The 12,962-nt window shown below is 28.0% G+C and overlaps 1 protein-coding gene across 3 annotated transcripts in view; it reads left to right on the forward strand.

The window, feature by feature from the left end:
- LOC107452344 (pancreatic eIF-2alpha kinase) overlaps positions 1–12,962 on the forward strand; it is a 72,548-nt gene that overhangs the window by 18,902 nt on the left and 40,684 nt on the right. For all 3 annotated transcript variants that reach the window (XM_043049481.2, XM_043049480.2, XM_016068800.4), the window contains exons 2-6: positions 395–521; positions 2,139–2,336; positions 7,452–7,576; positions 7,659–7,884; positions 9,457–9,586. In XM_043049481.2, coding sequence (XP_042905415.1) covers positions 395–521; positions 2,139–2,336; positions 7,452–7,576; positions 7,659–7,884; positions 9,457–9,586 — 806 coding nt within the window. The remainder of the gene's footprint in view (positions 1–394; positions 522–2,138; positions 2,337–7,451; positions 7,577–7,658; positions 7,885–9,456; positions 9,587–12,962) is intronic.

The raw sequence follows: 12,962 nt of genomic DNA on the forward strand, positions 1-12,962 counted from the left end.
AGGGTGTTGGATATCACTTTTCCAACACATCCTTTTCCCATTCTCCCTCCCCCCTTCCGAAATTGGTAATACCTTGGCCAAAGGATACCAGAGGCTAACTCTTTGTTTGCCAAGGGTAATGCATTCGCGAACACTTTCAAGGTCATTTTACTGCATTCCAAAGTCGAGAGTGTAGCTCTATTTATAGCAGCGCAATGCAAAGCATCATACTTCGGGAAAGCGTATATCTACGCCTGCAGCAGTTAAAGCTTCATCTGGCCGAGACGTATATCTACGCTCTCAGCAGTTAATGGCATTTATTGCGATTTTTTTAAGTCATCAAAATCTGAGCACTAGTGATGAGCATAATATTATCTTCTTGAGAAATTGTTTGTAATATATATGTGATTTTCAGGAAATATCTTATCATTGCTACGATTGATGGGAATATAACAGCTGTGGATTTTAATTCCGGAGAGGTGTGCTGGTCTTTAGTATTAGACAAGAACTCCTTTTTGCATTCCAGTTTGTGTAACCTTCAGGTATAAATTGGTGTTAATTTGTTATATTTTAAATTATTTTAGAAAATTAATATGAGGTCTATAAATTAATCCAAATTTTTAACTAATTATTAATATATATTCATTTGTGATAGATATTTTCCACAAACAGTGCCATTTTTGTGTTTTTCAATTCCTGCAAACTGGAATATGTTAACAAAAAAGTGGAATTTTATTAGAAAAAAAGATTTTTTTTTCTTGTTTTATTAGGTATATATATAGCTAAGACAGCTAGAAAATTTTAAAATATAATTTAAAGACCAATCAAGATTATAAGAAAAAGTATGATTTTCACTTGCTAGTACCACACCTTTTCTAGGTATATGCATGTCCTGTATCCTAATTTTGATTTAACTCCCTGAAGCAATGGCCTTTTTTTTTTAATCAATTTTTATCAGATCTATTTTATGAGCCCATTTCATATCTTAACCATGAATAGATAATTCCTTACTTATGTAATCTTTTTTATATTTGTGTTATAGCCAGTTTTAGCACTTTTGAATTCATACATTAAGTCTCACCCATAATTGCAGCTTTGACAGTCTAGTCCTTGGTCTACTGTTTTTATCTGGAAGTACTATGAAGTTTGCAGTGCAGCTCTAGTGCGACGTAAATCAACAACAACAACAATGAAGTTTGCAATTGTAGTGACCATCGCTAATAAGATCAAAACGTGGTTTAAAAAAAAGACAAGAAGGAAAAAAAAAACAATTTAAAATGTTTGTTATGTTCAGGACGGGGGTACAAGTCATTAATTTATTTATTACTTGCTTAGCATATACATATATTACTTGCAGCGTATCCCAATAATCTAGATTACCTTTATTTCGTAAAATGCAATGCTGACTGCTTTTTGCTGAAGAAATATCAATGCAACAGCTCTGCCAATGGTAGGCAATAGAAGAACATTTTATGCATTGATTTTACTATAAGAAAGCACAGATTGACAAAAGATTTGCTTAATACCTGAATTACTTCTATCAACAATATGATCAATAGGGTTAGTTTCTTAACAAGCAAAACTCGTTTAAATTATAACAATTGTTAAGCTTTTATTAATATTGTAACACAACAAAACTTTTAAATGTATAGTTTGTCTGTAGAAAGAACTCTCCTTGCCACAAAGTCGTAGGCTATCTGCTGCTATGGAAACAAGGAATAGCACATTTCAGAGAGGGAAGTTTTTTTTCTCTCCGGACTCTCTTTCTCTCGCTAACCTGAGCCAAAACCTATTTTAAATAATGACCCAACATACTTACTTGAAATAGTAAAACCTTGTATCCATTGTCACCGCCACCACTCCAGGCGATTGGCTAGGTGAGTTCTTAACGTAGGCAAACTATATATCTGAAGGATTTATTAGATTATATGGTCGATCTCATTTTGTCAATATTAAGGATATTTCCTTTTTTTATTATATTATGAGAATATAATTATGAGCCCAAGGTCAAGAAAACTAAGATGTGCACAGTAGGCCATGTCCCTTTATGGTTTAATTTAGTTTGTGAGAATATTAGTGACATTAAAATTGATGAAATACAATTATATCATAAGTGTACCTATGGTAATTTACTCTCTTTTTTTATCTTTTTTTTTAAGGTTCGAGAAAATGAAGATCTTGTGGATCTTGTTCCATCTCTTGACGGCAATTTTTTCAAGTATGACAAGTTTAAATTGGCCCCTTTAAATATATCAGTTGAAGATATTTTATACAGCCACAAGTCTCTTTTTCCATCTACAAGGAGTGTTGGTGGAAAATTGAAGTTTGTTTTCGGTGTTGATCGCCAAACTGGGCAGGTATGTGAATTGCTTGAATATGGTTATAGTATTTAGTTGCGGACATCATAAATTATCTATTTATTTTCTCATTTATTAACTATAACAGAGCTCAAGTGATCAGAACCAGTATTACTTCTTGAAAGTTACAAATAAAATATAAATTTTTAAATTTATACTTTGTATCGTAAAATGCTGCAGTGTGCAGTTATAATATTTTCAAGAATTTCATGTGTTATCATTTTTAAAATGTTCTTTTTGTAGTAAGAACTTTAATTTTTACAAGGTTTAGTGTTATTACCAATGAGGACAAAAGTTTACTCTTTCTGAGGTAATAAAATAATTCAAAAATTTTAAATAAGTTATTGTAAAATTTTTATTTACACTGATTTCTATTTGAAAGAAAAAAACAGTTTTTTTTAATCCATGCAAAGCGAACTGGTAAATGACAGGATTAGATGTCATACATACATCTTTTGTTTTTATTTACTATAAAAGACTTTTATATTAAAAAGTGTGTTTTTTCCTTGTATGAAATTGCTATTTAATGCCTTTTTTCATTAATCTATTAACTATAATGTTTTGCATTGAGGTATTTTTTAGCACATTATTTACTGATTTTTTTTTCTTATTGTGCAATTTATTTTATTTTTAATTAAATTGGTAAAGAAATGGTATAAAACAGTGAATCAATTTTATTTATTCTGGAACAAATGGTGCAGGTTGTAATTGCATGATTGTAAGTTCATATATATATAAATTGTGGTTCATATATCTTTAATTTAAAATGTGCTACCTGAAATTTGAATGTTCTAATAAAATCAGGTTAAAAACAATGGGATTTTTAAAAATGTTTTGTAATTCGTAGTGAACTGAAAAAGTGATAAACAACTTGGATAATCACAGAGAATCATAAGTGTCAAAAAATAATATCACAAATGGAAATTTGTGTGTTATAATAGCAAGGTTTAAAAATTATAGTATTTTAAAAGTTGTGTATCTTTGAGTTGTGGAAATTAGCCTGTCATGATAAAATAGAAGTAATATTAATGATTATAATCACATGGAAATCTGTTGCAATAACTACGATCAGACAAAACCAAGTAGAATACGATAGAATTCTCCAGGGATGAGATTTTTCCGCTTTTTAGCGGATTTCCGCCTTTTTTCACTTTTATCTCTTGAATTTCAGCTTTTTATCAAAAATTCAGATTTTCTAAAAATTTCACATTTTTTAATAAATATTCCGCTTTTTCAGGAAATTCACCGATTTTCAAAGAGAAACAGAAAATTCAAACTACATAGTTACCAATCCTTCCTCATTTTTACTTATTTTAGCTATTTTCTCCCCTTTTACACGCAGCAGATAAGATTTTCCGAATTTTTTACCCGCCCTCCAGATAGATCCGATTTTCGTAGTTCAAACGACGCTGCTTCTGACAAGCCTTTTAGAGGTCCCAAGCCTGGAATCTGCTAATATCTCGATTCTTATTCACACGATTTTAATATCAAACATAGCTTTTCATATTTGCGTGTTGCGATTCTTATTCACGCGATTTGAATATTGTACGTTGCGATTCTTATTTACGAGATTTAAAAATCCGATATTGTGATTCGTATTTACGCCTTTTTAAAAACCTATGTAGCGATTCGTATTCACGCAAGTTTAAAATTCAATGTCTTGATTTGCTCATGCGGTTTATAATATCAAACATTGATTTTCGTATTTATACGTGATTTTAAAATAAGGCATTGGGATTCGCATTCACGCATTCTAAAAATTATGCATCATAATTCTTATTTATGCAATCTAAAAATTACGCATCATGATTCGTATTTACGCGATCTAAAAATTATGAATCGTGATTTGTATTTACGCGTTTTAAAAATTCTATATCCCAGTTTGTATTTTCTCATTTTCAAAATCGTATATCTAGTTTCATATTCATGTGATTTCAAAATCCATAATTGTTATTCATATTCACGCAATTTTAAGATCAACTATCGCGATTCTTGTAAGAAGTAAATTTTTTTAAAATTAGTTACTATAAAGGTGACTGTTTTTCTAACGACGATTATTAGTATATGTAAGTGTTACAACATCAGAGAAACTGGAAGGGAATATATTCAAAACTTACATTCTGTGCTTGCAAAGAAGAAAAAATAGGATTTGTCACAAGATGTTTGAAGATGGACTAACGACTAAATATAGCAAACATAAAAGATATAGCAAACAAAAGCAATCACTTAAAAAGTGATTTAATTTAAATTTTTTTTTTTTGGAAAAAGAGTTAATTAACTCATCATCAAAATTTTATTTATAATTGCTGTTATTTATGCTATAAAATGCAAAATTCTTATCAAATAAAAAACAATTATCTAAACAGTTGCTGATTGTCATGTAATTTTTCAAACTAAAATAGCAATTTTTGTATGTTAAGGAGTTACTATATATTTCTACTTCACTGTTATTGATATGTTTCAAAGGGCTCTAGTTAGATTAGACTATAATATGAACATAATGATTCGGTCCATTGTTAAAGTTTTTTTTTCCAATATAATTTAAAAAGTAATATTACTGATATATTTGCTATAAATCACATAACAGTATTTATTAAAAGAAATGAAATATTAATGTATATTCTCAGTAGTTTTAATTTGCTAAACCAGGTAGTTTTTCAAGTAATAATTGTCTCTTATGTGAACTGAGGAAAAATATAATTTCCAGCTTTATTTTTTCAATTGGTAATTTTTATTTTCACTAAATGTTAAGTATCAATGTAATCATTTATATAATAATAGATTAGTACACAATTGTATGTCAACACATTATTTATTGTCTTAAACTGTCTGGAATTTATTATTAAAGGGTTGCGCTTGCGTAAAATTTACTAGTGTAGAAATTCAGCTTTTTTGCCTTTTGGCTAATCTCATCCCTGATTCTCACAAATTAAGCATGCAAAAAGTGATTGTTATAAATGTGATTTGAAATTTGTGTCTCGTTATAGAAAATAATGGAGCTAAAATAGCCAAAATAACATTGCTAAATCAGTAGCCACAACTGCCACAAAAAAAAGATTGCGAAATCACATAATTACAAAAGATTTGATTTGAAATTAGAGTGCTATAGTATTGAGAAATTGGGAATTTAACGATCATGTGGCTTTACGACAGAATTGTCATGATTCTAAATGAGTGTCTGGTTGTAAAATCGTACTTGATTCAACTTTATTTTAACCAAATTTAAAATAACCAGCAAAACAAATTTATTGCACTGACTGAGTTCATTATTTTGTTACAAAGTGGTATTCATTACAGCACTCATAGAGTATGTCATACTGTCTTTTGTTGTCAAAAATTAGCCTCATCACATCATATTTTACAGAGTTCTCCCTAGAAGTAAAAAAGGACGGGGTGCGGGTGCTTCAGAAAAGAGCACTTCGAATTTTGAAAAAGCACCTACTTAACGCCATAAAAATTTATCAAAATGTGCAATATTGTGTAATAACTGAATTTGATCCTCTTGAATGATAATTTAAACTATTTTATGGGTATATTTAAAAAAATAATTCACTCATTATCAAAATAAGAGAAAAAATTGTATTTTATAAAAATAATTGAAAGCATATTAAAATACTATCTCTGTGCATAAATTTTTTTCAAAAAAAGTAAACTGAAAAAAATTATTAATTGATAAACTGCTTGAAAACTTTTTTCTATAATTTAAACTGAAAATTATGAGAAAATAAACATTTAAAGGTGCATTTAAAATAAAACAGAACCCTGAAGAAAGAGATACTTATGAGACTATTCTTTACAAAGTGCAAACTTGTTACAGTAATCATAATCAAAATTAAGCCTATAAACACAGATAATTATACTAGCATGTAATTAACAGTGAAATGATTTTTTTCGAAGTGGAATATGAATGAAAAGGTGGTGTTTTTAAGGGCTTATTTTTAAAAAAAGAACTAAGAAAGCACAATTAAAGGGATCAAGAAGTGGGCAAGGCAAGCTACCCTTCTAAAAACACTTAAGGGAAACACTGTAAATGGGAGGTAAAAGTAAAAAAAGAGCACTATTTTTAGAGCAACCGATTTTTTATTTCATTATAGTTGATCGAGAATTCTGTTTAAAAAAATCAAGAGTATTTATTTTTGTATTAAAATAAAATTACTGAATGTAAAAATAGTAAATATCTCATGATTTAGCATTTCAGGTCTTGATTCTGATCAATTTACTTAAGTATTTTTAACGGCTTCAAATATTTTGCATTATAGTTTTTTCTCCTGTATTTTGTTTTTAATCTTTTGCAATTTTTAAAAATGAGGTTGGCAGATATGCAATAAATTTTTTTTATTGCAAATCTATAATTTGGCACATGTATGCTAGGATGTTTATGAAATTGAGAAATAATTATACATGTTTATTAAAAAATTTAAAACCAGTTCTAAAATTTTGATTCATTCAATGTTGAGGTTACAATTATACTGAAAACTAAATTGTTCTAATCGCTAAACCTCATATTAGAATCTACAAAAAAGTTTTTAGTTAGGATTTTAGGTCAAAGCCCATGTGCATTCAAATATTCTTTTTTTTTTAACAAAAATTAAGTTCAGTTCTCTTAATTAACCAATTAATTCTCAATGTTACAATATCTCAATAATATTTTGTACCTGTATTAATTTAAAGCATGTGAAGTAAATTTAAATTTTACTGTAAAAAATTCCGATCTGAAAATATTTTATTTGAGAAAAAAATTTATTTTGAAAGGAATCAAAATATTAAGAAATTTAAAAAAAAAAAAGTTAGGGGAAATTTCTAGAAAAGTAGTATTATTTATGCATGTTTACTAAAATATTTTGCAGAATGCAAATTAATTATTTAATAAACTGTTAAGTGACTAAATTAATCATTAACAGCATCTTAAACCAAATGCTTAATGTGTCTGTCATTGATAAAATTAAAAAGAAAAGATCGCTTTAAAAACAGAGTGAATTATGTCGATGAAACAATTCTGCAAGCTTATAATACATATTTCGATAATATTTTAAAGTCTCAATTTTTTTTAGAAATTCTAAAGTTAATTACAAGTTATACATGAATTTATATATATTTTAAAATAATTATCCATAGGTGGCTTATAATTGTTCATCATCAGGCTGTGAAAACTTAAGAAAAATATTTCCTGAAGATATTTTAGTTGTAGAACAAATTGTACGTTATGTGAATTCAATTGATGAAGTTAGTGCAGAACTAAGGTATTGATTTTTATTCTTTAAAAGTTATTTCTTACATAATCGAGCACATAATTTTAGTTGTTCCTTTATCTGTTTTTTTCAGGTGGAAGTTAAAAGTCAGTGAATTATTCATAACTAGAACTGTAGGGCAACCTATGTCTGGACATGCTGCTTTCTCAAAAGTAAATCAGCCATCCGAAAGTACTGCTCTAATTTTAGGAAATGGAATTTATGATAAAAATTTAATTAATAGAGTTAAAATATCATTGCTTAAAGGAATTGTTGGTTTATTAAAAGAGGATGAAATGGAATTTTCTTGGTTTTTTAAGGTATGATTATAATTTAAGTTTTAGGTTTCATTGATGCGTAAATACTTATCTATTAAGTTATACAAAATTTTTATTATGGATTTCTTGCTCATTTATCATATTCTGTAGTTTTTCCTGATATTGGGATTTTCTATGCAACAAAAGTGAGATAACGAGAGAAAAAATTTAAACTCAGAAAATCTCTTTCATATGGATCTTATGAAAACTGAATCTTTCTAGTTTATGATTGATTAAAATTTTTTTATAATTAAACTTATTTTTAAAAGTGTCTTTCATCTCAATTTTTTCTAGGATGCAGTATTTAAATTGCAATAATTTTGATTTTTTTTTTTTTAATTATTTAATATTGAATTTCCCATTTTCAGGGGTGATTGCACTCTGAGTTTTTCATATCATCCTTCCAGGCCTAAAAACTAGGAGCAGGGCATAAGATTTTTATGCAAATTTCATGGAATTCCACACATCTCAAGACCATTAATTGGCAGACTTCCACGAATCAAAACTTATAATCCCACAAATTCTCAAATTCAAATTTTAGATAGCTGTCTGAGTTCAGCTATCTAAAATTTGAAACTTTTGTTAAATCGCATAAACAATACGTTTTTATACAAATGATTCTGTTGCCAGTTTGATTTGTTTGCTATTTTTAATATTTGAAACTATGCTGTAATCTTCTAATATCGTGATTCATAATTCAGTCAATTTCAATATCGAACAGCGAATTTTGTATTTACCGGATTTTGAAGTTACACATTGAGAATTGTATTCACGCGATTTATAAATTGTGATTTGCTATTCATATTCACATGCTTTAAACATCCAATATCATGATTTAAGTCCAATATCATGATTCTTGTAAGAACTAAGTTTTTCTTATATTAGTTACTGTAAAGGTGTGATATTCTTCATTAGTTGGTAATTTAATTATAAATTTTAGTTAAAAAAAATTAACATTTATATAAATTTATATTTTGATACCAAGTTTTTGCTCATAAAATTTTCAGAGTTTTTCTCTTTATATCACAATCACCCCTGGAATGCAGTGTCAAAATGGTTACTGTACGTTTGTTTGAAAAAGCTTAAAATAGTTTTTAGGTAGTTACTTATATATGTCTTATACTATAAATAGCATGTACTTCTTTTGCTTAAAATTTTTGAACTTTCTTTAATTTTATATTCAGATACAAGTAAATACTGTAAAAAATATTGCGAGTTGATAAAGCAGTTCAATTACATTAACATTTTATTGTTTTTTCTGTGGTTTTACGTTAAATATTATGCATGTAATGCTGAGCATTAGTTGAAGTGTGATTAAATATTATGTTTTAATGTTTCACCTTCAAAAAGCTTAACTTAATTTGCCCAGTAAATTCCTTAATAGATGTCTAGAATTAATGTAATACATATTTTCAGCTTAATGCTTCTTGGAGTACTAAAGAAGTACAAAGTAGAAAAGATCTGTGTTGTGATAGACAGAAATCTTATAATAAGTTTTCTATTTGTGTAATATTTTCTTTCTGTATTGTTAGGATTTATTTCATTAATTTTTATATAAATGTATTTTGATTTTAGACATCATCACAAATAATTGATGCTTGGCTTGTGAATGACTGGGTTTATTCGTTAGACCCTTTTTCTAGTAATTCAGAATTCTTTGAATTAGAAAATGAAGATGGGAAACACATTGCATTGCTGTATTTAGGTGTGTAGGCTTACATATATATGTTATATTTATTATTTTTTGTTCTATCTTCACATAATTATCACCAGAATAATATTTAATCCATTAATTTGTCTGTTTTTATAAATTTGTTAATCCTTGAACCCAGTACAGTTGTATAACTTTGTTACATTTTTCTATGGAACACCAATTTTCTCCCATAGCTTTCAGTGTAGAAATTACGTTTTCATCAAAAATTTTAAATGAATTTGCTCAAATAAAAGATGAAGTTTTTTAGTAAATTTTATCTTTTTAGATATAGTCAATGTCATTACTTAAATATGTATGAGAATATAAATATTATTATGCTTCTATGTAACTTTATATTTGGTTGAAAGAATATACATATCCCAAACTGTCATTATTTATAAAATGTTTTATCAGTTTATAAATTATTACTGAATTTTAACCTAAAATTTTTGAGGGCTAAAGTTTAGGGGCAATGGCTTATAATGAGATCCACTAAATTTAAAAATTCTTGGAGGACATCGCCAAAAAAATACTTTTCCTTTTGTAGAGTGCTAATGATAATCAGTAAATATCATGAAGCATACACACAAAACATAAAAATACATTAATGTTGAAAACGAAATGCCTAAATATAAAAATTGAAAAAGAAGCACATAAAAAAAATAAGCAATTTAAAAGGAATACTATTATTTTTTAATCATCTTATTACAAATTTGGAATGTCCATTCTGCTTTTACCCACTATGCACCCGTATTTACTAGAGGGGATAATATTTTATTTCCAAGCCCAGTGGCGTACGCAGAATTTTTTCAAGGGGGATGTTCATAATTTTCTGAAACTACTAAAAGAAATTCGAATCTGTTATAAAGCACTATTATTTCCCTAATTTAGACAGCTAGACAATTTTGACTTTTTATTTAGACAACATTGTTTAGTTAAATTTTGATTTGATTTTTTAAGTTTAAGAACATAATGCAATATTTTCTGAAAAAAGTTTAATGACATATGGGTGGAAAGTAACACTTTGAGGGCCACTTCCACATTCATCAGATTTTGTTATGCTAGAAACATTTTCTTCAACGGAAGTATCACATTTCTGTACAACAGAAAAACTTACATTGGTACTAGATGCTATCACCTCACTAATTTCAGATCGTGATTTTTTCTCAAAATAATTAAAAATTGCTAAATTCTTGCGTTAAAANACCTGGCAGTTTTAATTAACAATTTTTGTTGAAAAAAAATTGCAGTTGATTTAAATCAATAAATTTAATCATGCCAACTCTAGTTTAAATACTCTGATACTTTTGGCATTTATTTGTTACATGTTGAGACATGCTGTGGACTTTATAAAATTCATTCATTTACAAATTATGAAGAAGGTTTGTTTGTTTTATAAATTATGCAATAATTGATTTCATTTTATTTATTTATTTATAGTCTGAAAGTTATGAAGAATATTACGACTATATATTTCCATCTGATGAAGTTGCTCAGCCTCATCTTAAACTTCTTGAAATAGCCAAAAAATGGAAAAAAACTCAAGCAGCTGAAGACACATCAGAAGAGATGATTCTATGATCTAAAGAGACAGATGAATGATTGTGCCTAATTTTTCATTGTAAATATCACTTGTTGTATAAATCATATTCATATATAGAATAATGTTTTGTTAATAAAGCATTTGTTTCTAATTTTTCTGTAGATATTTCAAAAAGGAAACCACATTTTACAACACACAACCGCAGTTTTTAACACTAAACATACCAAAGCTTAATATATACCTATTTCTACCATAACTGGTCAAATGACCGGACTTTATCCCAGAGAGCAAAATAAGGTTTATTTTCACTGAACAAAAACCTTTTAATGTAAACCTAAAACGGTTTGTAATACACTTTACGTGTAAACCTTCTAACCCATGGGTGCAAGTCTTCCGTCCCCAGAACGGATTTCCGTCTTTCGAAAATGTCTGCGGACGGGAACAAGACTGACTCGAAGACGGAAATCGGAAGAAAAAATTTCTGTCCTTAAAAATATTTTTTAGGTCTACGTTATTGGTCTACTTTCTTATGTCCTGTTGTTATTCTATCAAAAGACAGATGAATAAATATTTTTTGTACAGTATTTAAACTTGATGTATTATGGTAAAGCTTTCTTAGATAGTTTGCATATGTCGAGGGGGTATTGTGTATCTTAGGTATTTCAGTCAAAAAAATTTCAGTCCTAACCTTTTTTCCAACTTGCACCAGGACTTCAGTCCTGGGGACTGAAATCAGTCTTGAGAGAAAAGCAGTACATTAAGTTTCACTAAATTAATATCTCTTTTCTATTTGTATTTAATATAAAAATTTCTGTTTTTTTTTCCTAAAAATGTAAAAAAAAATTTTGTTAAATAAAAATGAAAGTTTTATTTTAATGTAAACATTGTTAATTTTCATAATTATTGCGGAATGATCAAGTAATGGTGTAGTTCATTAATGAAAGAATGAGATTGAACTTCAACGCCTGCTTGCTTAATAAAAATTTGTACCATTGTCGTATCTAAATTTTCTTGTTTTGAAATGCTCTCCAAAATTAAATTAAGATTATTATTATTTTATTTAAAAAATTATAGAGATAGGACAAAGTACAAATAATAAAGTGAAAAATATGCATAGCTTCATGAAAAAATTAGTTGTTTATTATTCAGTGATTGTTGTAAAAAGATGTACAAGGTTAGCTGTTATTTTTATCTCGTTTGCTGTAAAAAATAAATTAATAACATAAAGAGGAAAAAAACTACAATTATTGATTTAATAAATAAGTCCTTGTCATAGAAGGGTACATTTTGGAGTCAGCGAGTAATAAGTTTCTGAAAATTATAGTAAACAACTGCTAGATTGTGCTAATTGATCAAAATAATAAGTTCGATCTTGAAATATTTTTAGAGTGGCACCCATGCTTAAGACGAGATCTGTGACAATCTGCCCTATTCTATGCACATTACCCAAAACCTTGGAAAATAACCTTCTGTCTAAAAACCTTAAATCGAAGTTGACTTAGGGTTTTGCAAGCTTGAAAAATCCTTTACTAAAACTAGTCTCAAGATGAAAATAGTCGTAAATCTAGGTAATTATAAGGTTTATTTTTGCAGAGTCTCAGCTAAAATCCACCTTGTCACGAAATTTTAATGGACAATGCAATTTGATCCTATCGCTAGCGTGACGTCAGGTAAAACGTCATTAAGGACCTAAATGACAACACTTTTTAATCCTTTTAGGATGAAAGGTTTTAAGCTGCAATATTTTTGCTTCACTGAAAAAAGGTTTTTAGTCAGTGGCGTAAGCAGAATTTTTTCAAGGGGGGTGTTCATAATTTTCTGAAACTACTAAAAGAAATTCGAATC

This window comes from Parasteatoda tepidariorum, chromosome X2, assembly GCF_043381705.1.
Source record: "Parasteatoda tepidariorum isolate YZ-2023 chromosome X2, CAS_Ptep_4.0, whole genome shotgun sequence".
Classification (NCBI taxonomy): Eukaryota; Metazoa; Arthropoda; class Arachnida; order Araneae; family Theridiidae; genus Parasteatoda; species Parasteatoda tepidariorum.